At 32.9% G+C, this 24,082-nt stretch overlaps 1 protein-coding gene across 4 annotated transcripts in view; it reads right to left on the bottom strand.

Moving 5' to 3' along the window:
• DGKB (diacylglycerol kinase beta) overlaps nucleotides 1–24,082 on the bottom strand; it is a 693,878-nt gene that overhangs the window by 284,879 nt on the left and 384,917 nt on the right. For all 4 annotated transcript variants that reach the window (XM_044246133.1, XM_044246130.1, XM_044246131.1 and 1 more), the window contains one exon: nucleotides 21,829–21,893. In XM_044246133.1, the coding sequence (XP_044102068.1) occupies nucleotides 21,829–21,893 (65 nt within the window). The remainder of the gene's footprint in view (nucleotides 1–21,828; nucleotides 21,894–24,082) is intronic.

Genomic DNA, 24,082 nt, shown 5'->3' on the forward strand with positions numbered 1-24,082 from the left:
GGAAAGACTCAAATATTTTAGACGACAAAACGAACTGTTTATTCGGTCAGTTGACAGGGTTGACTTCAGAACAAGAAAAGATCAAGCAGAGAAATTAAAGCACTCTTCTGCACAGTTTGACTTTTGATTACTTTATATTTTACTGCTTGTATTAATCTATTTCTTGTCAAGGCTAGTAAGTTTTATGTAATAATGTGAAATTAACTTAGCTATTCTTACCATTAACTCTATCCCACAAACACTTAGATACAAAATGAAAGAGATGATTAAAATGTCCATTAAGGGGTACCTGGGTGGCTCAGTTGCTTAAGCGACTGCATTGGGCTCAGGTCATGATCCTGAAGTCCCAGAATCAAGTCCCATATTGGGCTCCCCTCTGCTTGGCGGGGAGTCTGCTTCTCCCTCTTAGCCTCCCTCTTCTCATGCTCTCTCTCTCTTTCTCATTCTCTCTTTCAAATAAATAAATAAAATGTCCCTTAAGAGACAACTAGATGGGGCTCCTCGGTGGCTCAGTCGTTAAGCATCTGCCTTTGGCTCAGGTCATGATCTCAGGGTCCTGGATCAAGCCAGGCATTCGGCATACACCTCCCTTCTCAGCGGGAAGCCTGCTTCTCCCTCTCCCACTTCCCCTGCTTGTGTTTCCATTTCTCACTGTCTCTCTCTCTCTCTCTGGGTCAAATAAATAAACAAAATGTTTAAGAAAAAAAAAAAAAAGACAACTGGAGAAGTTTAAAATGTCTATCATGTAATGCATATTGAATGGCTGCTGTGATTTAGGTACTTGTGAGCAATGAAGCAATAAAGATGAATAAAGCATGATTCTTATTGTTAAAAACTTAATATGATAATTATTTCTAACAATATGCCTAATCTGAAACCTTTCAGGACACTTTGACTTTATTTTTTTTTTAGTTCTTTTTGAAGTCATTCAGCAAGTTTGTTTTGAAATTTATGTGGATTTATTTGGAAAGGTACACCTGTTTTTTGACTGTTTAGAAAATATTAATTATCATCATCAATATGCTTGCAATATTTCCTGCCAAATAGAAAAGAGCATGCATGGCGTACATTTCTGTGCTTACACATCTCAAGATCACATAAAATAATGCACATAAAACCAAAATTTAAACCTGCAAATCAGTATATATACATACTTTCTCATTTGAATAAGGGAAAAAAAAAACCTTAGAATATAAAAACAACCAGGTGATTATCTAGAATCTGTTAATTACTGTTTTCCTCATATGAATCCCAATCAATTCAACTATATATTTGAAAGTAAGGAAAAACCTGTGACCCTAAAACTGTAAATTTTGCCTCCTAGTATTAAAGAATTTAGGCTTCACATTATTTATTAAGGCCCCAAAGAAATATTTATATAGCAACTAATATTTGTTAACTATTATTTACAAGTCATTTTATAATATAATTTCTTGATTTAAAGATAAGATTCCATTTGTCCAAACAGAGAAACCTATTAGAAAGTAAATTTAAATCAGAATCCTGTAAAGACAAAAATGAATCAAATGAGACTGACTGAATTCACACTATACGCTAAAGATCAAACAATATATAAATGAAACGGCTAATAAAAGTTAAGTTATGGATGTTCATGGAAATGGAAGTTAGCAAAGACTTACACATAATTTGATTACCACAGGCCAGGAACTGTTGAGATTTACATGGATTAACTCATATGTCCCTTTACACACTTTGGGGTAGAAATTATGGCTACACCTTTTTACATAGAAGGAAACTGAGGCACAGAGAGGGGTAAGCCACTGGCTCAGGGCCACCAGGTTGTTAAGTAAAGTATTTGGATTTGGATTTAAACTACCAAGTCCCAGAGTGTGTCCTCATCATCACTGCAGCCCTTCTGAAGATCAAATTACATGGTTCTGGTATGTACTGCCTTTCCTAAAAAACAAGTAAGAAAAGCTGACACATATACAAGACTGTCCATTCAAGTTTCTATTTAACGTATTGTCCTGGTTCACTATGTTGTACAGCACACTATGAATCTGAACTAGAATGCATTACATTTTGCAGAGAAACTGTTTATCCACATTGCTCAACAATCTCATACTACTTGAGATTAGATTTCTACTAAAATTCCTCATCCGCAGTATTTCTCAATTATATCTATTGTATATGTCCCTCTATTATAGAACATGAGGTTTCCACTCCTTTCATATGCTCTAGAAATTATCCACACTCTTCTAAATACTTTCTCTCACAGTTACAGATTTCCATCTGTAGCAGGGGTCAACTTTTTATGTAAAAAGCCAGATAGTAAGGATCTTAGGCTATGTGGATCATATGGTCTCTGTCACAACTCAACTCTACCCTTGTGGTTAAAAGACAGGCACAGACAGCAGGAAAGCCAATGAGCTTGGCTGTGTTCCAGCAAAACTCTATTGATTGACTGACTGACAGACTGTACAAAGCATGCATTGGACTGGAATTGGTGTGTGTGCCATAGTTTTCCAACCCCTTATCTCTGAGAAGTATTTATATTTTTGTTCTTTTGGGAGAGAAATATGATTTAAAAAATGCTCTCTCATTTAAAAAACTCACTTAATTCTACAACAGTATCTGTGTGTCTCTATCAAACCTGTATTTTCTTCTAGACTATGATTTCGACTGGAAAGTGGTCTTGAGCCAATTCTCGTATAGCCTGTTTTTACAAACATGATCACACTCAATAGCTACAATAACCCTGTGAGTTACCTAACTAAAGTTATTCCAGTTTACAAAAGAGATAATTTCCATAACCAAAAATTTTAAGATGGCTTCTTAACTCAAATCCTGTGATCTTTTTACTATTAACACAATTTTGCATTACATAGAAAAACCATGTGATTATTATCAGTCACATATTACCTCCTAAATAAATTTTTCAAAAATTTCGAACTCCATTTCCCACTTTCTACAAATCCTTTAATATTTCTGACCTGCCTTCCTAAATTCCAGAGAATTACTGAACCCCCGCATCATGACATCAGTGTTCCTCATGAACATGAGTCACACTATAGTTTTGATAGCAAATTCTGATAAAGATAAAAATGAAAGGAAATGGTATTATATTACCTATATTATGCGCATTATTAAATTTAACTTAATCTTATAACAACCCTGAGAACTAGTAATTACTAATAACTATTCTGTTGTTACAGGCAATGAAATGGAGAATCATAAATTCTAAATAATTTACCCAAGGTTTTAGAGCTGGTAAGAAGCAGAATCGGAACTCAGACATAAATAGAACTGGAAACTGGTATACTTTGTATGACATCATATCGTGTTTCATGGTTATTTATGGAACTCAATATCAGGTCCAAACTTCCAAATCATCAGTGTACTTTTTCTTGTGTAAACTCTGCTTAGAATTCTCTACATTTGTTAATGAGGACCAGAAAAAGTTGCTTGTATCATTTGAACAGTGAAGTTAAAAAATCACAGAAATAGCTTCAATATGAGTTTTATTACTGTTTATGTCCTAGAGAGCTTGGAACATTCTGAATGAAATTAAAATGCATTTCATTGGTGTGGAATCATGAACATTTGTCAAATTGTTTTGTACAAAACTCCCTAGGTTTTCACAGCTGTATAAAAGCTTCTTCAAAGAAATAAGTGCAGGATGAATAAAAACAGATGTGGCTTTTTTGCACATTATCAACAAAAATCCCTTTTTTATCTTGCCAATATCTTACCATAACTTCATTTATGTCATAATTCTGTACACAACATGTGCAAAGCAAGTATATGACATTTTCAGTACATATACGAGATTCAGTATATATACAAGATATACATGTAAGATTTCTTGGTTACTTCTATTTCTCTAGAGACTACCTGTGCACAGGAACTAATTTTGTATGTTTTCTAACTAAAATCAACCATTCATGCTGTGCACTCAAAGCTACACCAAACATTCTCCAGTCTATTAAAAGTAATTGAGTCAGAGCATTTAAAGATATTTTAAATGAATGTGCACTGAACATTCTCCAACTTGGTCAGGAAATAGATTTTGGGAAGTTTTTTAATTCTCTGCAAACTTTAAGAAGAGGAAATTACCTTTGGTTATTTAAAGCTAGAGAAGATTGGGCTTTATAACTTTAAGACAATGTGCTATCATCAACCCCAAGGCAATGAAAGAGTCTTTCTTTTTAAAAAGTCACTTAGTGGTTTGTTTTTATAAACAGTGTTTTCACTGTTGGAAATTCAAACACCATAGAGTACTTTTTAAGGCATTCAGATGTGGGATCCAGTTAATGTTGTGTAATATAAGGCTAAAAATTGAAATGTAATCATGTGCAGTATCTAACAATAATTTAAGCTTTCCAAAACATTAGAAATTGAGGGTGTTAATACACATGCACAAAATGATTCTATGTGACTTTCCAAAGATTAAATTGCACACTTTGTATGGACAAGAGAAGAAATTAAATCAGTATATGAATGAGTGCTATTTTATTAGGTAGATGTTCTAGCACAGCCTACTAATACCACTGTTTTACTGGAAAAGATAATCACTTCTTATTTTTCAAACTGTTAAATTTTCAGAGTCAAGCTAGCTTAAAATTAACTTAGTATATTAGTTGTGTTCACCTAGAAGTTCACACAGAAAAATATTTTACAGCTTTTAATTGTTTCAAGTTTATATAGAAGATAAAATATATTTTAACAAGCATCTACATAAGTGACATGATTATTTTATTATAATCTGAAAACCTAATTATCACCTTTTTATGGAGGACAAGGAACAGCTTTAGAGGCAAATTAATGTATCCTATCAGTGGGACAGTTTGTCACTTTATTAAATAATCATCATCTTGGCAAATAAAATTATTATAAGTTTCATCGAGAAGACAAGAGAAGGGACCCCCCCCAACACACACACTATTAAACATTAAAATTAACTTCCCACAGGTTTTTAAACAGTTTACTACACTTTCACTGTGTTGGATAAGGTAGAAATGACAGCATTAACTTCTCTTTAAAACATAAAAACAAATATGTTTCATATCAGCTTTTAAAAGTAAACATATTTCTGGCATTACACAGATACATCATATATTTAATTGTACGTAAATTTAAAAGCATGCTGTGAGTTATAATAACAAGAAATCATGATGTTCTAGTAAAGAGATATGTAAAAGGGTGTGCATCATTAAAAACAAGTCAATATTAAGTGATTACCTAAAATACACAGTGGCCAATAATTTCTGCACATTGAAAAGCCACTATATATATATGTATATATATACTTTATCTGCTTTCATCTAAATTGGAAATACAAGAAAAATTATAATCATAAATGTATGTAAAATATGAGATTTGTTAAAATGCTTTTAAAGGAAGTATAGTATTACTTGCATTTTTGAGATATTTATACAATATTTTTAAGAATTATTTAATATTTCTAAACCAGCTATCTATGTAAGAAAAAAATACCTTTAAATAACCTAAGCATTACACCATAGCAATGCTATCGTTCCTAAATTATCTAAGAATTTTTTTTAATAAGAATTTTTTCTTAGAATGCCCTCAGTTCCAATTAGAAAACTGTTTCAGACATTCTGGCATTTATTTAATTAGTAATGCTACAATTACAAAGGAGTTCAACACTTTGACTTTTAGTTTCACTGAAGTAAAGTCTCTTCCACATCAGATTAGAACTGCTCTTGTTCGTCAAATGTGATAGAAAGCTCCTTAATTAGTCAGCAAGACTCAGGTAACAGATGACCTTCGACCTCCCACCACAGACTGCTCAGATTTTGGCATTTTATTTCAGACTCTCAAGTGTGCTGGCTGGCATTCAAATACAATTCAAAGTACACTTTGCTAAAAGACACGCAAACTTTCACATGAGAAGGACCACTGGTATAAATATCTAAGTTCTGACATTAACACAACGTTCAACAAAAACAACTGCTTTGCCAGTGTGCTTATTAAAAAGGACTCTCCGGTGTTTTCTGGATCACAAGGATCACTGCAAAGACGAAGTGCCTGTGCGCCGGCGCCCTCTGCTGGCTGGATTATTCAACTTCATTAAATCAGAAAGTCTTTCTAAGCGTTTCTTATAAAAAGGACGCCCTAAAACTTCTTACTTTCGGGAATTCAGAATGTATGGAAACTTTACGTAAGAACGTGACTTTGACCTGAGTTATAAGTATTGTGACAAAATGAATTTTCTGTGAGGATCACAATGAAGTTAGATTCTTAAACTGCTTGCACCAAAAATTAAAGGAACAATTTACTAACTTACTATGCCTAAATAAATACTTTTGATAGTCTAAATAAAAAATGATTTAAATAAATGCTAAATGGGTGTTTCGGATAAAACCAGTAGTTAACAATATCTATATGATTATAATACTTTAATTATATGTAATTATATTTTATAATATATGAAAATATAATTCACCATGGATTTTAAGTCACAGTCTTCAAAATCATAAGTAGTATTTATTATAAAAAAGTATACTTCAAATTCAGTCAAACAATCCACTTATCACTACTCTGGATTTTTTCGATGCTCCAGTTTACAGATGATGGAGCAAAAATGGCTTCTTTATTATACTAGCTCTTCATCTCCATCCCAGACAACTTACCAAATCCTGGGCTAGAACACTGATCTCCTGTCTATGTAACTGACCTGGATATACCACAGATACCGCCCATTCAACAGATACAAAACCAAATTCATAATCTTCCTCCGACCACCATCTCTCCTTCCTATAGTCACCTCTTAATTAGTATTGTTACCATTCTGCCTTCCTTCACATCCACATTCATACCCGTACCAATTACTAAGCTGGGGAACAGTAACCACTTTTCTCTTCTAAAATTAGATTTCCTTCATCTTATGTTCTTGTTTAAAGCCTTGCAATTATTTCATATTACATCAAATATAAAGTACGTTTCCCATAGGACGACCCAAGATATTTTTGATGAATATGATCAACGAATGCCCTTCAATCCTCCATTTCTCACATTTCAGATTGACTTTCTTTCCTCACTTCCTTCCTTCTTTCTTTTCGTCCTTCCCTCCCTCCCTCCTTCCCTACCTAACTACTTTCTTCCTTCCCTCCTTGTCGCCAAATATTGATGTGTTTTATGCCACTTTAATACATGATATTCCTTCTATTGACCCCAGTTATTTGTAGATTACTACTTAACTTTTAGAAAGACATCCAGGTATCATGTCTTCTATAAAGCCTTCCTAGGATCACCACCCCATCACTATATGAGCATTATTTTCTCTTGTGTATCTCTTTAGGTGTGATTCTCTGAGTACTGCATTCATCCCACAATAATTTATGTGCGTGTTTGCATGCATCTTTCCCCATACTAACTCAGAGACTGGAATGGTATCAAATTTACCTTTTACCCTAAGCAATAAAAACCTTTTCTAGTTGGGAGATATGCATTAACTATTTATCTGGACCATTTTTGGTTAGGTAAGGGCAAGTTACTTATAGTTCTGTCTTCTAATAGGTAAAAAAGGGATAATAATAGTAACTGTCTCCTAGGGTTGTATGTTGATTAAATAAAATAACCCAGCAGAACCATTTGGTGCACTATCTAGAACACAGTCCAGCCTTTGAGAAGAATTAATGATGACTTTTGTTATAATACACTGATATAACAAAAGACAACTATTAGATCGATAATTCTATGTACAAGGCTACAAGAATTCACAATAAAAATAAGATGGGTACTAAGTACTGTGGCACGATTTTAAGTTTTCAGAGTAATCCAGGCCCTTTTTTCTTTTTAAAACAAATTTTAATAAAAAATGGCAAAATTAACAGATAGAAATAGAAAGCTTTTATAAGATTGTGCATTCTTTCCTTTATGTCACATCACCATTTGTTAGTTTAAATAAATATGAATTTGCTTAGATCATTGGGTGAATACAAAACAGAATAAAGCATCTAGAATGAAATGTAAAAAAAAATAAATAAATAAAATTAAAGTGATTGAGTGTGAACACAGATTTCATATTCATAAATTCAGAGATGACATGAATCACATTGCACAAATGTTTCTGAATCATCAAAGTTCCAAATGACCCTCTTACTTCAAACATGCCTTAGAAATTAAAACAGAATGAATAAAGAAAAATATTAATGACAGTAAGGTGAAAATATGCAAAAAAAACTGTGTGTAAATAATTGAATACAGCTATGTGTAAAAATAAAACAAATTGTGCCATCACAGTGAATAATAAAGTTATCAGCAAGTTACAAGGATGGCACAAGTGGTATGTGGTCTGCTTAGAGATACATGTACATGCAAAGATTTAAACCGATAAAAGCATATAAACGAGGGGGGGGCTGAATGCTTACACTACAAGCAGGTTTTGTGACATAAGGTTTTCTCATAGTACCTAGAAGTGATTTTACTACATTATTAAACAGGCCCAGTAGAAGATGAGAGCCTTAGAAATTTAGATGTATTTGCTTAAAGCCAAGAAAATGAATTAAGAAACCTGAAGGCTATGAAAAGCCCAAATCATTTTTATAATATAGAAAAGTTTTGGCAGAGACTGCTGAATGGCCCCTATTATTCATTTTCCTTTCTTTCTGCTAATACTAACACCTCCAGGAATTAGGTAGGCACATGACATCCCCAGCCCCCGTCCCAGAAGGAGATGGCATTTTCCTGAATTCCTCCTACCTTATAGGGTGAGTGCCTCACAGTGTGAGACATAATGTAAGCACAAGTGACATGTGTGACTTCTGGTGGAGGAACCTGGTGACAATGCTGTAAGAAGTGGTATGGGTACAAGAATACCTTTTGGATGGATGTCTTCTTTCCTTACTGCAGACAGAAATAGACACTTCCCTCTGGCAGCACAATGCACTCAATTCTGCACTTAACCTCAGTGACAGTCTTTACCACATTTTATTGTGATTACATATTTGGTTTGGCTCTCCTGCTGGACAAGACTTTTCAAGGGCAGGCAGAATATTTAATTATTAACCTTACTTATTTTCCAAGCACTTTCATAGTATAATAAGTATTTCTCAAGTTACACATTAAAAATAATGGAAAATAATAAAAAATGGATTTATGGGTGCCAGTGTTAAAGTTGTGAACTTTGTTGTTTTGTTTTGTTTTTCCCAAAACTTAGCAGTAATCATTTTATTTTTAAAATGAAAAGAAATATGCATATCTTTAATTCTTTACTGAATAAATGATAGGTAAAAGAGTATTCATAGAATACCGGAACATTAGGCCATAAAATGAGAAGTAATTAATTTCTCATGAGTCAATATTTGTCTAAGAAAATTGTATATATTTTATGTCTGTCCATAAAACATTTACATTTTGGTTATGGGGTATATCTCCTATTTGGAGATTACTTAGTTTCTTAAATACTTTTACTCAGTTTTCTCTCAGCACTTATAAAAGTTTTCAGAGAAGAGGAGTGACCTAGTTTTAAAAGGCACATTACATAGCAAGTCAAGGGAATACTAAAATAAAATAAGAGGCCCATATAGGTTTTTTTAAAAAGTCAGTATTGAACAATACTTCTCTTTCTATTGTACTCCAAAGATGGGGAGGAAAAGGGTGAGAGAGAGGGAGAGAGAGAAGGAAGAAATGATAAAGGAAGGAAAGAAGGAAGGAAGAGAATGAAACCCAGAAAACACCCAATTACTTAATTAGTAGAAGACCGAGATGTCCTAAGCCCTATCTAATGTCCATTCTGGGTAAAATTATTCTAATGTAGATTATAACTTTTTTTAAACTCGACTTTCGAAGATTTTAAAATGCCTTTAAAATTAAATTAGGACTTAGACAAATATTTGTATACCACTATTCTTAGCAGTTTTATTCACAATAGCCAAAAGATGGAAACAACTCAAACGTCTATCAGCAGATGAACTGATAAACAAAATGAAGTATGTACATACAATGGAACAGTAGTTAAGCTGAGGAAGGCAAGAGGAAATGGAGACCCGTGCTACAAAATGAACTAAAGGTATGTTAAAGGAAAGAATCCAAAAAGGGACAAATACTGCACAGATCCATTTGTAGGAGGTATCTAGAGGAGTCAAATTCATAGATACATAAAGTAGAAAGGTGGTTGCCAGGCACTGAGAAGACAGCGAGGACAGGAATTACCATTGAACAGCCACAGTGCTTCAGTTTCAGAAGGTAAAAACATTTGGAGATGGACAGTGGTAACGGTTGCACAACAATATGAATGTACTTAATGCCACTGAAATATACACATAAAAATAATTAAAGTGAAATGTGTTATATATGTTTTCCCACAATAAGAAAAAAATAGTTTAAAAATACTAAACATCGAATTGCAAAAAAATTTGCTGAAACAAAACAAACATCTGACTTCATTCCAATAACTTTAATAAAAGCCATGTACATGTGTCTACGTAAACAAAAATAAACGTTATTCTGCATTAATAATGCTACAGATTTGTTAGGCTTACTTAGTATTGTAATGAAGCCTACATTTAAAAAAAATGAAGTCAAGTATTCTGAAAAGTTGAAAGTCTGACAAAAGCATAATTAGATTTTTAAAAATAAAAATGAAAAAGTCTAACAGAAACAATATCAGAAATAGCAATCAGTAAAATCTCCCTTTATTTGTAATATTTGCTTGATATTTGCTTGATAATTTCCCGTGTATCACAAGTTTCAATAGTAATTTCCTAAGTACTTACTAGTTAACTATATATTGCCAAACACATTGGAAGTGCCATAAAAAATACACACATTTTTAAATAAAGCTTTCCTATTGCTTCAGATCGCTTCAAGATCTCTATATCAGAATCATGATTTTAACACACATCTCATACTTTGAGTCCTTCAGACCTCTACTTTTGATATTTATAAGTCAGAATTATGAAATTTCCAAAACTATTTTCAAACTTTGGTCCCTGACATGAATTTCAAGTATCTTGAAATGCAATCACCGTGGAACGGTAATCTCTTTCTTCCTAACCCAATCATGAAGTGGTAAATGCATTAAAAGCATAGTTTGGGAAAAGCATAGTTTGGGCCAGATAGTTAAAGCAAAATACGTGAAGGAATTTAAAACAATATACCAAGTAATATTTCAAAATATTAGTCCTCTACAAATTCTACAAAAAGGAAGTTCAGGGTGGTTTGGGAGACTGATCTAGATGGGGGAACAAGGGAGCACTATCCTTAGGAAGCAGCATGGAAGCAGGTATCTTCAGTCTATTGAAGAGCAATCGCCGACGTAAAAGGCTATAACAAAAGGCGAAGACAAAATTCAGAGAGAAGGCCCAAAGTCAGGCCAGGAACCAGAACGTCGAGGACCGAGTAAGGATTTGAGCAATTAGTTGGTTCAAGAAAAGAAAGCATTTTAAAAAGATCAACCTTTAAGTTTGAAGAGATTTGAGAAGAGAAGATAAACTAAAGAAGAATGTTATCTCGGAATTCTGAGGACCCAGAACAATTATGGATTGATTAGACAGAAGGAAGTCATAAATAAATTCAAACTGATTCGAAGCAGTTAAAACAGCGTATTTTATGGACCAAAGCAGAAGTTTTAGGATGAGAGTAAATGACAAAATCAAATTCAATTTCTGTAAAGGCCAATAAAAACATATATATAAAACTCTCTGTGTGTGTGTGTGTGTTTGTGTGTAAGAACAGTTTTCACTTACACATAAAGAGAATCCGATTGGAATGGTTTTCAAAATGGAATGAATGAACAACAGGGCAGTAGTGATAATTTATTCAGAGTCTGGTTGTGAAGATGATAAAAGACATGAGGTAAGCTGAAGAAAAGCAAGATCAGGAGACTTTTTGGTTTGTTTGTATGTTAACGATGAAGAGAAACTAGGCATAGCTTGTTTGGAAGCTGTTAGAAAAGAACTTGGAGTGGTTGGACAGGAAAGATGTAGGAGAGAGGGTTAAAGTCTGCTCCAAGGTTGAGGGAAACAAAAGGTGGCTGTGGGACAGAGGGGACATAGGTCACAAGGCGCACTGGCCCTAGACTAAGAGATAGCTGGCTTACATGCTGTGTTCAAAGGTTGAGGGAAGGATGAATGTGGATGCAGATGCATTGTTGCTCTGGTATTGGGAGTTAAGTTCATCACTTACTACGGGGTGTTTTTAATTTTTTTCTTATTGAAATAGAAGTTAGGGTCACTTCTAAGAGTAAATCAAGAGGGCCTGAAAAGAATGGGGGGATGCTAGAAATGGGTACTGTAAGGATGGAGAGGAATGGGGTAAGGGAATATATGCAATATTAATATTCAATGCCAAACAGTCCGGTAAGTTTCGTGATCATGAAAGTATGTAGGTAAATGTACAGTAAACATGAAACTCTAAGACTTCCAAAGCTAAGTGAAAAATGGGCATATAGCTTCCTTCTGTTCTCTCGAGACACTCACTTGTGGAGGCCTGAGCTTGCCATTCACAGGTATGGCCATACTAAGCTATCACACTGAGAAAGCCCAGGCCACATAAAGAAGTCAACTGCAGGTGCTCTGATAGTTAATATTACATGATAATTTGACTGACCACAGGGTGTCCAGATTAAACACTGTGTGTGTGTGTGTGTGTGTGTGTGTGTGTGTGTGTGTGTGTAAGTTTCTGGATGAGATTAGCATTACATTGGTGGACTCAGCAAAGTAGATGACTCTTCCCAGTGTGGACAGGCATCATCTAAACTGTTATGGCTTGGATGGAACAAAAGACAGAGGAAGGAAAGGACACTGACCAACACAATGCTCCAGGTAAATCTCAACCAACAACCAGCATCAGCAACCAGATTTGAGAGTAACCATGCCACCAGCCAATTCAATCACTTCCAATCCTGTCTGCCCAACTGAGGACCTGGAGATGATGAAAGAGATACATCATCCCTGTTTTGCCCTATTCAAATTGCTGACCCATGGAAGCTACACACATAAAACAGCTATTTTATATTGCCAAGCTTTCAAGTAGTTTGTTATGTAGCCAGAGAAAACAGAAGAGATTTTTGATCCGTGGAAGTGAAATGTTGCCACAATATTTGCTTCAGAACTGAAGGATGAACACAATCTAGAAGGGATAGGTAGACAATGAGGAAGCCTTAAAAAGCCATTAGTGAGGGTACAGATGACACAGGAACAATCTTAATGGGTAAACAATAGTGAACCCTAGTTATATGTTGGCAAATAGTTTGTTATGAAACAGGGATACCTTGACAATTCTCAGCATATTTTTGGCCCCTTATAAATGCTGCCAAATAAAATCTTAGGCCGCCTGGATGGCTCAGTGGTTAAGTGTCTGCCTTAGGCTCAGGTCATGATCCCAGGGTCCTTGGATCAAGCCCTTCATTGGGCTCACTTCTCAGCAGGAAGACTGCTTCTCTCTCTCCCACTCCCCTTGCTTGTGTTCTCTCTCTTTGCTGTCTTTCTCTCTGTCAGATAATAAATAAATAAAATAAAAATCTTTTAAAAAATTGTTTTAAAAATAAAATTTTAAAAAAATACAATAAAGCTATAAAGAGTTTCTGGTATTTTTCTTGCTAGAAGCAAAGAGGAGAAGAGAGAAAATACAGAGAAATTACAATTAAAAATCATAATAAATCAAGATGCTGTACTTACACTTTCTAATCCTCTCCAGAAATCTTACCCACTGAGGAAATACATTCTTCATATTTTAAGACTTGTGTGTGCATATATACACACACACACATATATACATATTTTATATATATATATATATATGTGGCTTAAGTAAGATTCTCTACTTGGTGAAAATACCAGTCATGTAGAAATATAAAACAGAATATACAAACTTCAAAAGGTTGCCTAAGTGAGAATATTAGTTTTCTCTTCAAAAAAATTTACATCAGGGAACTCTTCTTATTCTTTCTTTTAAAGTACATTAACCATTTGAGATTAATATATTAGGATTAATTACACTCAGTCAGAAAATAATGCTGAACATATCTGTATAAGAATATGTATTCCCAAAAGAAAGGCATCAGTAACTAATGCTCAGGTAGAACAAGAGGCAATAGAGAACACCAAATTAGTTCCAATTAGCCATGATAGAGGATTATTCTAGGTAAAATTACCTTATAATGAGGTGATTAAGCTCTTTGGAAAGAGTTCAAGATAGACTTACTGTATACTTAATATGTCCTATAAAAAGTGATATAAAAAGGGTTCTCAAAATTGTTCCCAGGGATTATTTCTACCAAGAATCAAGAGAGTTTATTCTATAACAACCAAAAAAACACTTTTATTATATTATTGATAACTGAGTTCTAAAGCATATGGATATTATAAATTAGATATTTAAACTTAATATCAAATTAACTAATTTATATGGAACTAGCTGTATCTATACTAAAGAACAGAACAATTGTATGATATTCAATTCCAAATATCTATGAATGTCCAAAGAAAAATTTCTGTCATTGACATCAGTCAATGCTCATTCCCCAAAGTCAGCTGTCCCTTGTCTCATTAGTTCAGTGGATCCCCTCAGTCCCCAGAGCACAACTGGTTCTTGTTATAGTTCCACAGACCAGTCTGAAAAGGGAGTGGGCCTGGATGCAAAGGAAATGGGACCTTTAGCGTTTTTTAATACAAAAGCACTTTGTAAACTAGGGATAAGGTTCCCAGAAACATCAGCTTTAACTGCTGGTTAAGCTTATCTTTTCTTTTTGCCTAAAAATTGATCATTTACTTACTATACACTAATTGAAATTTACATATGTATATAACTATACATATGTAAATCCAAAAATAAAATTTATACACAAATATACGTATGTACGTGTATATAATGTCATCTTATAACGAACAAGAAATAATTTACTTGGGTTTTAATTTCCCAAATATTTCCCAAAAGTTTCCATGTAGGCATCAAATCTGTAATAATGGGTAGAAATATTTTCCCTAAACTCCTTTCTTACCATTTGTTACTCTTTCTTACAGGAAAATTCACTGTATCTTGGATTATTCAGTTGTGATTTTGTAGACATCCCTGAATTAACTACTGTTAGTTCACAAATCTCTTTTCTTAATTTGGTATCCTAGGAAGTGACTATGTGCTTGTGTGTGTGTGTGTATGTGAATGTGTATATATGAAACTTTTGCATAAAACACATGCAAAACACATGTAAAGCAAAAACACAAATCCCAGGAAAATAAAGGCAAAATCAAACAAAAAAATTTTTAGAATATTTGCATGAAAATGATACTAATAAAATGTAAGTATCTGGCAAACAGAAACTAGAAATAAATGTTGTTCCTTCCTCAGCTAAATCAGAGAACATATAGAGGCCCCTACTTCAATACACATCATTTAGTGCTAAATGGTCACCAACTTGGGAGCCCCAGGAAATATCCTCTCCTCTGTATTAATACAATGTAATCTTTTCTTCCTGTCTATATTTTTCTGCACAACCTATCACTATGCTTTCTATGTAACCCCAAGTTCATTTTCCTCATTTGCCTCACAGATAGGAAAATTTAGTGTCTAGCTAGATGTCCATCATATAAAAAGAGCTCCTCTAATACGTGTCTGCAAAAGAAATAATCAGCCAAATCAATAGCAGATGAGCACTATTTTATCCAAACTTCAGGATCTTCACTGATAGTTGTGTTACTCCACTGTAGTGGCAAGAGTAAAGCAAAAAAAAAAAAAAAAAAGACAGAGAACGAGAGCAGAAATAAGATCTTTGGAGAGATCAGAGAGAGGCAAAAAAGGAAGGAAGAAAAGTCATTGGATCGCTTATTTACCTTCAAGTTCTCACTCCATTCCAAAGAACTATCTAACACACATGATTTTGAACAGACTGGAAACAAAACTGAGTATTCTGATTTAATGAAACCAGGAAATACTGCAGGAAGATTCAGGTGGATTGAATGTCCTTTATCAGTATGCACACAACTCTGACTCATATAACCATTCATATTGCCACCTGCTCAGATGAAATATCTAAATGTGTTTCAACATACAAATGAAAATATATGAAGAGGATAGCACAACTACTAGTAAGTTATTTTAAAAGCCTTATATGATAAATATATGTATAATAAGAATACATATAGTTATGAAAATTTTACATAATTTGAAAAAGTGAAACTCAGAAAATATATAGGTACACATATATATATAAATCTATGCATCACGGATAATATATGCATACATCTATGTAAGTCTGTATATTACCAATCCACCTATTTATCTATGCACTAAATGGCTTATATATAGATCATACTTTAGTCATGTAAAAACACTGATTTAGTAATAATGCTGACACAAAAAATGTGAAGGAATGTTATCTAAAAGATATAATTGAGTAGTCATTCTAAGTGAGAATGAAAAATTTTTCTGAAAAGACAAAAATTGGTTAGGTATACAGAAAATGAAAACATAAAAAATGATTCAGGATACAGAATTCTCACAAGAATATAATTTTGTCCAAAAGGTCCCTGTACAACACTAACTTTTCTAATAAATATAGATTTTATTCAGGATACTACTAATAAAAATGTTTAATTTTTAATATCAGTAGTACTATTTCCCTAGTATATAAAAGATGATACCCTTTACATAAAGTGGAATTGTGTACATTGTTAAATAAATAAAATGCTTCACTATACAATAATGAAGCTGTCTTTACTGATGGTTGCAAAAGTGAGGTCAAATGCCTTAAAGACAATGCAGACTCCATTCTGTCTTCACTTACATTGTTCTTAATGGAGAGTAAATATGTCTTTAATTTAAAAATCAATTATTCTACAGATTTTTAAAAATACCAATAAAAGTTTATTATGTAAAATTTTATAATTTCAAAGTGTAAGAAAAGATGTATTCCTACAAATGAGAGTCTATAAATATATGTACTAAAAACATTCAGAGATAAAACAGAAGGAATATCTTGTTTTATTTGCCATATTGTAATTGACTTAAAAAGATAAGTAAGATATGTATGTTAAGACATTATATCATAAAATTTATTGAAAGATAATTTTAAATGGCTTTTATTAAACACACACTTAAAATATTTATAGTATATGGGGAATATCTGATATATGAAGATGTCATGATATAAGACATAATTTGAGCATTCCTCTTAAAGTCTGAAAAATTTATTTTACTGAATTCAGAAAAACAACTTCTCATTGATCTTTAGATAATAAATAGAAATATCTGGTTATGATACAGAATTTTTCTATCACTACTAAAATATTATTTTATTCTTAACCCCACATTTTATTCTTAAATTTTAGCTGGTACTTTTCTGTCTAGATAATAATCAACAATTTTATTTCATTATTCTTGTCTGTCTGCTTTGCCCCTACAACAAGCTAGTAAGTTAAAAAAAAATTGTAAGTTTTATTTCTCTATTAACTTGGAAATTATAATATACCACATATAATATAGTACAGAATATATGGAAAAATCCAATTTCTAAGTTAAGAACATATATACATATTCACAGTTTAAAGTAAATACAGGTATAAAATTGGCATGTCAAGATCAATAAGGATATTTTATGAGTTATTCTGACCAATAAAAATATTTGCTTCCATAAAATATCTTTTCTTATCATTTATGCAAAATTTGTTTTATTATCTTTGGCTTAATATCATATGATACACAACTTACAAAATTACTACAGAGAGAAAAAGAGGAGTGATTTCTTTTTATACTGTCTTCTGTTCACTATCACCAAAAAATATTAATAATTGACTGGTGATTACATATTGTTGACCTATAAAGTTGAAGATAACAAGTCCTAAACAATCTACAAAGTGTGTATTATTCATTAGCAAGACACTCACAATGCTCAGAGATTTAAACAGGAGGATTTTCACTTGTTTATTGATATTTCTGGGGTCTTTGGAAATGAAGTACATGAATACCATAGTGAGAAACTAAAAAGGCATTATTAGTACCTAAAAGAATACTTACTTAGAATGAAGAACTATTCTAGGCATATTTCAACTTTATTTTTTTCTATTACAGCTTTGGCACTATAAAAAGGGTAAACTATAAAAGTACTTAGGTATTTAAAAGACAAATATACCACTCAGTAATAAATAATTAAGTAAACACACTTAGCAAATACCTACAAAGAGCTCATTATGTTCCATGCCATGTGTAGATACTAAAGTCCCAGAAAGAGTCTCACTCTAAGAACTCCCCAAGTCTACTGTTAAGGGGGGTAAAAAAAAAAGAAGACAGAATGACTCCACAGAATGAATGTGATTTTAAAGGCAAAGGCAAATTTTCTAAATTCATGTCTGCCTTTAATTTCTTGGGTAATTTGGAGACCTTAGTTTCTCTTTTATATTAGGTTTTATTAATATAGTGATGAAGTTTAAGTCTGGTATACCAATTTGTCTGTTTTGTTTTTTCCTTCACATAGGTGAAGGGTAAGGCCCTCCGACACATCTGATATTGCTACACAGACGGTGAGTTAAACTGCTTTACTTAAATCCACACACCAATTTCAGTTTTCTAGTTGTAGATTTCCTCATAAAAAGCAGAAAGTAGAACAGCAATGAAGTATATTCCTCTGAAAAAAAGGCTAAGAAAACGATCTTTGTCTCATTCAGGAGGTTTGAGACCAGATACTTATTAAATAAGCACTTACTTGTGGACTTTGTGAAATAGTATCTTTGTGGAATATTGTGGGCCCTCAGTGTTTCCTAGCAAACTGTATCAAGTGTGGTTTATTTTTTATTAGAAACTTGAATTTGTTCTTTGAAAACAAACTATAACTACAATATTAATAACTCTTTGTAACATCACCAATACTGTTTCTATAACTAGTTCCATTTTGCATATTACTTGTAAGTCCTTATCAGTGTTATAAGATTTCACTCACGGAGTTAAGCAGTTTTTTTTTTTTTCAAAATTCTTATAATGATCATTTTAATGGATGCATATTTCAGTGTGCCAATATACAATGATTAATATCATTGTTTTAAAGGAAGAACTTACAATGCTCTACTCTCAGTAGACCAGGAGAACCAGCAATATATGTTAATTATAAGAGCACAAACGTGATAGTTAATAGTAATAGACAAGTTAGTGTTTTAAATACTGGTATCATGTAATAAAGGGTTCTAAATAATAGTAGCATAAATAGTTTAAGGATTGTTTGAATCTAAAATAATGAGAAAGATTTCAGTCTGAAGAATATCTCAAAGTTTAGAAAGTTAAACAGCATACTTCCTTTCAATAGTTAACTTAGATTAACATAAAAATTTGGAAAAGAATACGATATAAACCTCTCAACTAGCACTCTCTCCTAAGCACCGGAAAAATCATTATCTTCCCCAGTTCTTTCAATTTCTGTCAGAAGAAGCATAGAGAGAACTATATATTTTGGTAATTAATTTCCTTAAGATAATGTTAGAAACATCAGGTTCTTTAAAATATAAATGAATTTCAAGGTGAGCATGCTAGAGGATAATATTAATGGCATATGATTTATTGTGACAAGAGATCTGATCTGAAACACCATTATTAGGAGTATTTAAAAAAATCCATTTGCAAATCCCTCAAAATATGAAAGAGTTGATATCTGAAAATCTGCCCTTTTAAGTATGAAATTGCTTGTGCACAATATTCCTCATAAAAATGTATTAGAGAATTTTCATATTCTGAATATGTTGCATTATATTTTAGAGTATTATCTAAATGCTTGTAATTCTGAGTGAAGACAATCTGCAAAAGTACAGGCTGAAATGTATATGCCTAACTGACCTGGTTATATATGCAATTTTAGAACCGTTAGCTAAAAAAAGAAAATACATTGAGCTTCTACTATACACCCGGCCTCCTCTGAACTCACAAGAGAAACATGTGAAGTATGCCAATCTAAAAGGTGTTTTCTGTATTAGCGCTGTTCCAAATGAAATATTCCCTTTAAACTATACAAGGTTTATTCATCCCTCAAATTTACAAATAAGCTTCAAAAGGATGTAGTTTTACACCTTTTAAGTACTTTGGGATGTGTACAAACACTGTGGTTAACATATTGGGCAGCAAGGAATGTCATAAATTAGTACTGCAATCAATAATAAAAAATTACGTAGATATATATGAATAACAGAAGTTTTATTACCTCGGACACTTGAGAGAGGATCATAAATACTGGCATTCTTATATACAGTATGTCAATGTGATTATCACATGAATACATTGCTATAATTTCTCTATACTTTGAATTCTCCTTTCTTTCCTCTGCCACCATCTCTTCTGTTTCTCTCTCTCTCTCTCTGCGCTAAGTTTGGAACAAAAATGCCTTAAACATTATCAAACTTTTTTTTTCCCATTAAAGCTTTTTTTTCCCCCTTAAAGTCTTTAATGGGCTTTTAAAATTGTGAAACTCCTGGATGGGGGACACTGCATGCCTCATTCTCAAACAATTATTTTTTTACTTGAAATGCTTCATATTGCTTCATATCTTAATATGAATATCAACACAGGAATGCTTCATGGGATGGCACCTGAGCAAGCACAGTCTAGATTTTATAATATGGTTTTATGTGCATTAACAGTTATGTTCATTTCCAGGACATTCAAGGTAAATCAATATGTGCTGAAATTTACTATAAGGTGATTATGAGCTCGTTGTTAGATCAATTTATTTTCATATATTTCATGAAATAAAATTAAATCTTGTAAAATGAAAGTGTCTATTCTATATAAAACAAAAACTTACAGGTAAGAAACTTTAATGAGCTCTCCACTAAATTTTATAATACAAATGGCATAAAATTCACACACAAAAAAATATACAGTAAAAATTTAGTCTCCACCCCAACCATTTAGTTCCCTTTTCCAGGAGGAACTCAGAGTAAAAAGATTTTTGTTAATTCTTCTAAAGATATGATGTGTACATGTACATACTCATATGTATACTTCTTCCATTTTCTTCAAACCAGAATTGTACCTGGCTCAACTATAAGAGGAAAGGCAAAACATAATGGCACATATTATGATTTTGAGGGTTGTTAAACTTGCCACATACAGGGCTACAGAGCCTTGGGCTTTGAACATTAATATATAAATCAAGTATCTGCATAGAAAGGCAGATTGTGATTTTGTAATGTTGTGAAATGAACACAGTAGAAGTAGGTATAACTGAAGCAAAGATGATTCACTTCTGTCCCATTTTTCTGGGGGATGGAGGGGAGATAGTAGGATTTCTGTCTAGAAATGGGAAGATACAAAACCAAAGCTTTCCCTATTGTCCCTGAATATCCAAAAAAGTCAACATCTCCATTTGGAAGGGAAAAATGTGTATTACTATAGTAGCAAAACTAATTCTGATGTCAATGCTCTTTTCTTCAAAGAATAAATCTTTAAAATTAGTTTCTGTTAGCATTGATAATTCTCTGGTTTATTTTCCCTTTGATTGAGGCCTATACTGTACAGACAGTACACAGATGCCAGGCCCTACCTGACACCTTTGAAATACACAGGAACTCAGCACTATCAAATCACAGATCCATGTTTTCCTTTGGGATTTAGGATGTTCACCCCTCATATCCTTAACTATGTAGACACTTCCCATATATCTTATCATTTCACCTTGGACACTCAAAATTCTTCTTTTCCACACAGGAGAATGGACTAGAGATGACCACTGCATTCCTCACTGTAGTCTCATTAAAACCAAAGAGGAAAAATTAAATTCATTTACACTTTTGTCCCAAGACTTACACACACACCCAATGTTATCCAGCCTTTTAAGTAAAATACTTTATACCATATAGTGATCCTATTCATAACATAATTCATCAACACAAACCACAATTATAATTTTATCATTTGTTACCTTACCTACTGTTGAATTTTTCTGGGTGTTTTTCTCTCATGATGTGGAATCTGTGTGCAATGGAAGCATCCTAAGGAGAGAAATAGAAAAGAAAAATGAGGCAGTTTATGATCCTACTACATTGTGGAAATAAAGATTAAGAGACAAAAATTAATTAATAATATTTTAAATGAACTCTTTCTTAACAGTATCATTGCCCAGAAGATATTCTGAAATTAGGCAAAAATGAATTATCTACACAAATTCAATGCAACTATGATTTATGTAATTTCATTGCTGGTTACTTGTCATATTGGCTTCTAGGAACTGACTTCTATTTAATTTATATATCTCCTTTACTACCTGGTTTTGACCTCAAGATCAAAGTATGTTTAAGACAGTGTCTATGAACATAAATATTAAAAAGTATTGAAAATATTATTACACATAGCTGGAAGGATGGCCTAAGTGGAGAAGTAATCAGGTGGAGGAGTTTCTAGTCCTGTGAGATTAATTATGAGTAAAAAGATAGTGTGAGGTTGCATATATAATAAAGTTAAGCATAATACAGGACTTCAAAGTTTTCTAAGAGTGTCTTGAATGTGCAATTATTAATTGTTCACTCCACAAGCAACTTTCTGACCTATCTTATCTTGCTTAATGGAAAAAAGAAAGCAACAAAGAGAAAAAAAAAAATTTCTGGAGAATTGGTGATGAATAACTAGCCTCCGAGACTCCCAAAGTACCAGTTCTGAACCCTAATGGATTTCTTTCTTTTAAGAAATCCACTCATGAGTTTTTATGAGACAAAATAACACTGATCATGTGAGATTGGTGGTTGTGAGATTGTAATTCAAGCTTTTAAAACAGAGACCATCCTCGCTGACTTTGAAACAGTTGCCACTGTTATAGTCCAAACTAGAAGATATTTTCTCATTTTTCATCTACACATGATTAATCATGTCAATGAGAAACTAATATATTTACCAGTGGTCTCAATAGAAATAAGGCTATTGTTGAGATTAACTGTTAATTTTGTTTCATAGTGCAGAAGGAAAAAAAAAAAGAAAGAAAACAAACACAAAGGAAATAAAGAAGTTGTGTATTTGAGAGAATCTCGAAAACACTAATCAAGGATTAAAAGTCTAATGAATGAAATGAAAAGGCTAATGTGCTTACTCATGCATAACAAAGCACGAGGCACAACAAGAGAGGGACCAATGCCCACTGCAGATGGCAGACTGAGTTGCCTTTCCCCACAAGAGAAAAGCTGTACTAGCAATGTAATTTTTTCTGTACATTTTGTCCTCTAAAAATATGAGGTAATTGAATTAATCCACAAGAGAAATGAACACAAAGATATAGACTGGTGTACATAGAAATACTTATTAAAAAGCTACCAAAAAATCCCTGTATGGTTTATGTTCTAAGATATCTTTGTTATATATAGATGGCCAACTTCCTGGTTTGCAAAGAAGTAGGAATGTCAAGATGGTTTCACTTTATTGGTTCAATAGCTCTCAAATCCAGTCACGGAGTTTCTTCCTTTTTTTTTTTTAATTCTCATTAATAAGTAATACATATAGCTATCTTAGCATGTTGTTTTATAGTGGTATGAAATTATAAATAAATATGTGAGCTGGGCTATTTGTGATATATTATGTGCCTTGATCATTAATGTTTTAAAACCATTTATTTTGACTTTATCCCTAATCTGGTTCCAAATCAATTTGTAATACCTTATAATTAAATGCATACATCCAGCAGATCAGTTGAACAAAAAGCAAAGGAATATGATTCAAGTCCTAAGAATGGATGATCAATATTGGTTATCCATAGGGAGACTATCATTGGATTTACTTCTGCTTGAATTATATGTTCCTGCTAATGTAGAGAACTGAAGACTTTTAAAAATAGATCGTGTAGTATAATTTGCTTCATAAGCATTATTTTTCAATAACAGTTCTCTTCCTTTTGAAAGCAACATAATAAGGACAGAGAGGGGTAAAGAAGAAAGGAGATAAAAGGGAAAGGAGAAGAAAAGAGGGTATCTGAAGAAGACCATTTAGATGGGACTGTAACTGAGTAAACTCCTAGAAATACAGAACACCAAATAGACCAAATAGCCAAGGAGAAACTGAATGTTAGCTCTATCTCCAAGATAGCTGGGCAATGGATCGTGTGGTAAAGGGGGGATAAACAAAAACTAGTGAGGAACACTGGCATGCCTTTTCCATGTGTTGAATGGGTTTCACTGCAAAGAGAGAGTTGGCATTGCTG

The sequence above is a fragment of the Neovison vison genome, chromosome 4, assembly GCF_020171115.1.
Source record: "Neovison vison isolate M4711 chromosome 4, ASM_NN_V1, whole genome shotgun sequence".
Taxonomy (NCBI): Eukaryota; Metazoa; Chordata; class Mammalia; order Carnivora; family Mustelidae; genus Neogale; species Neogale vison.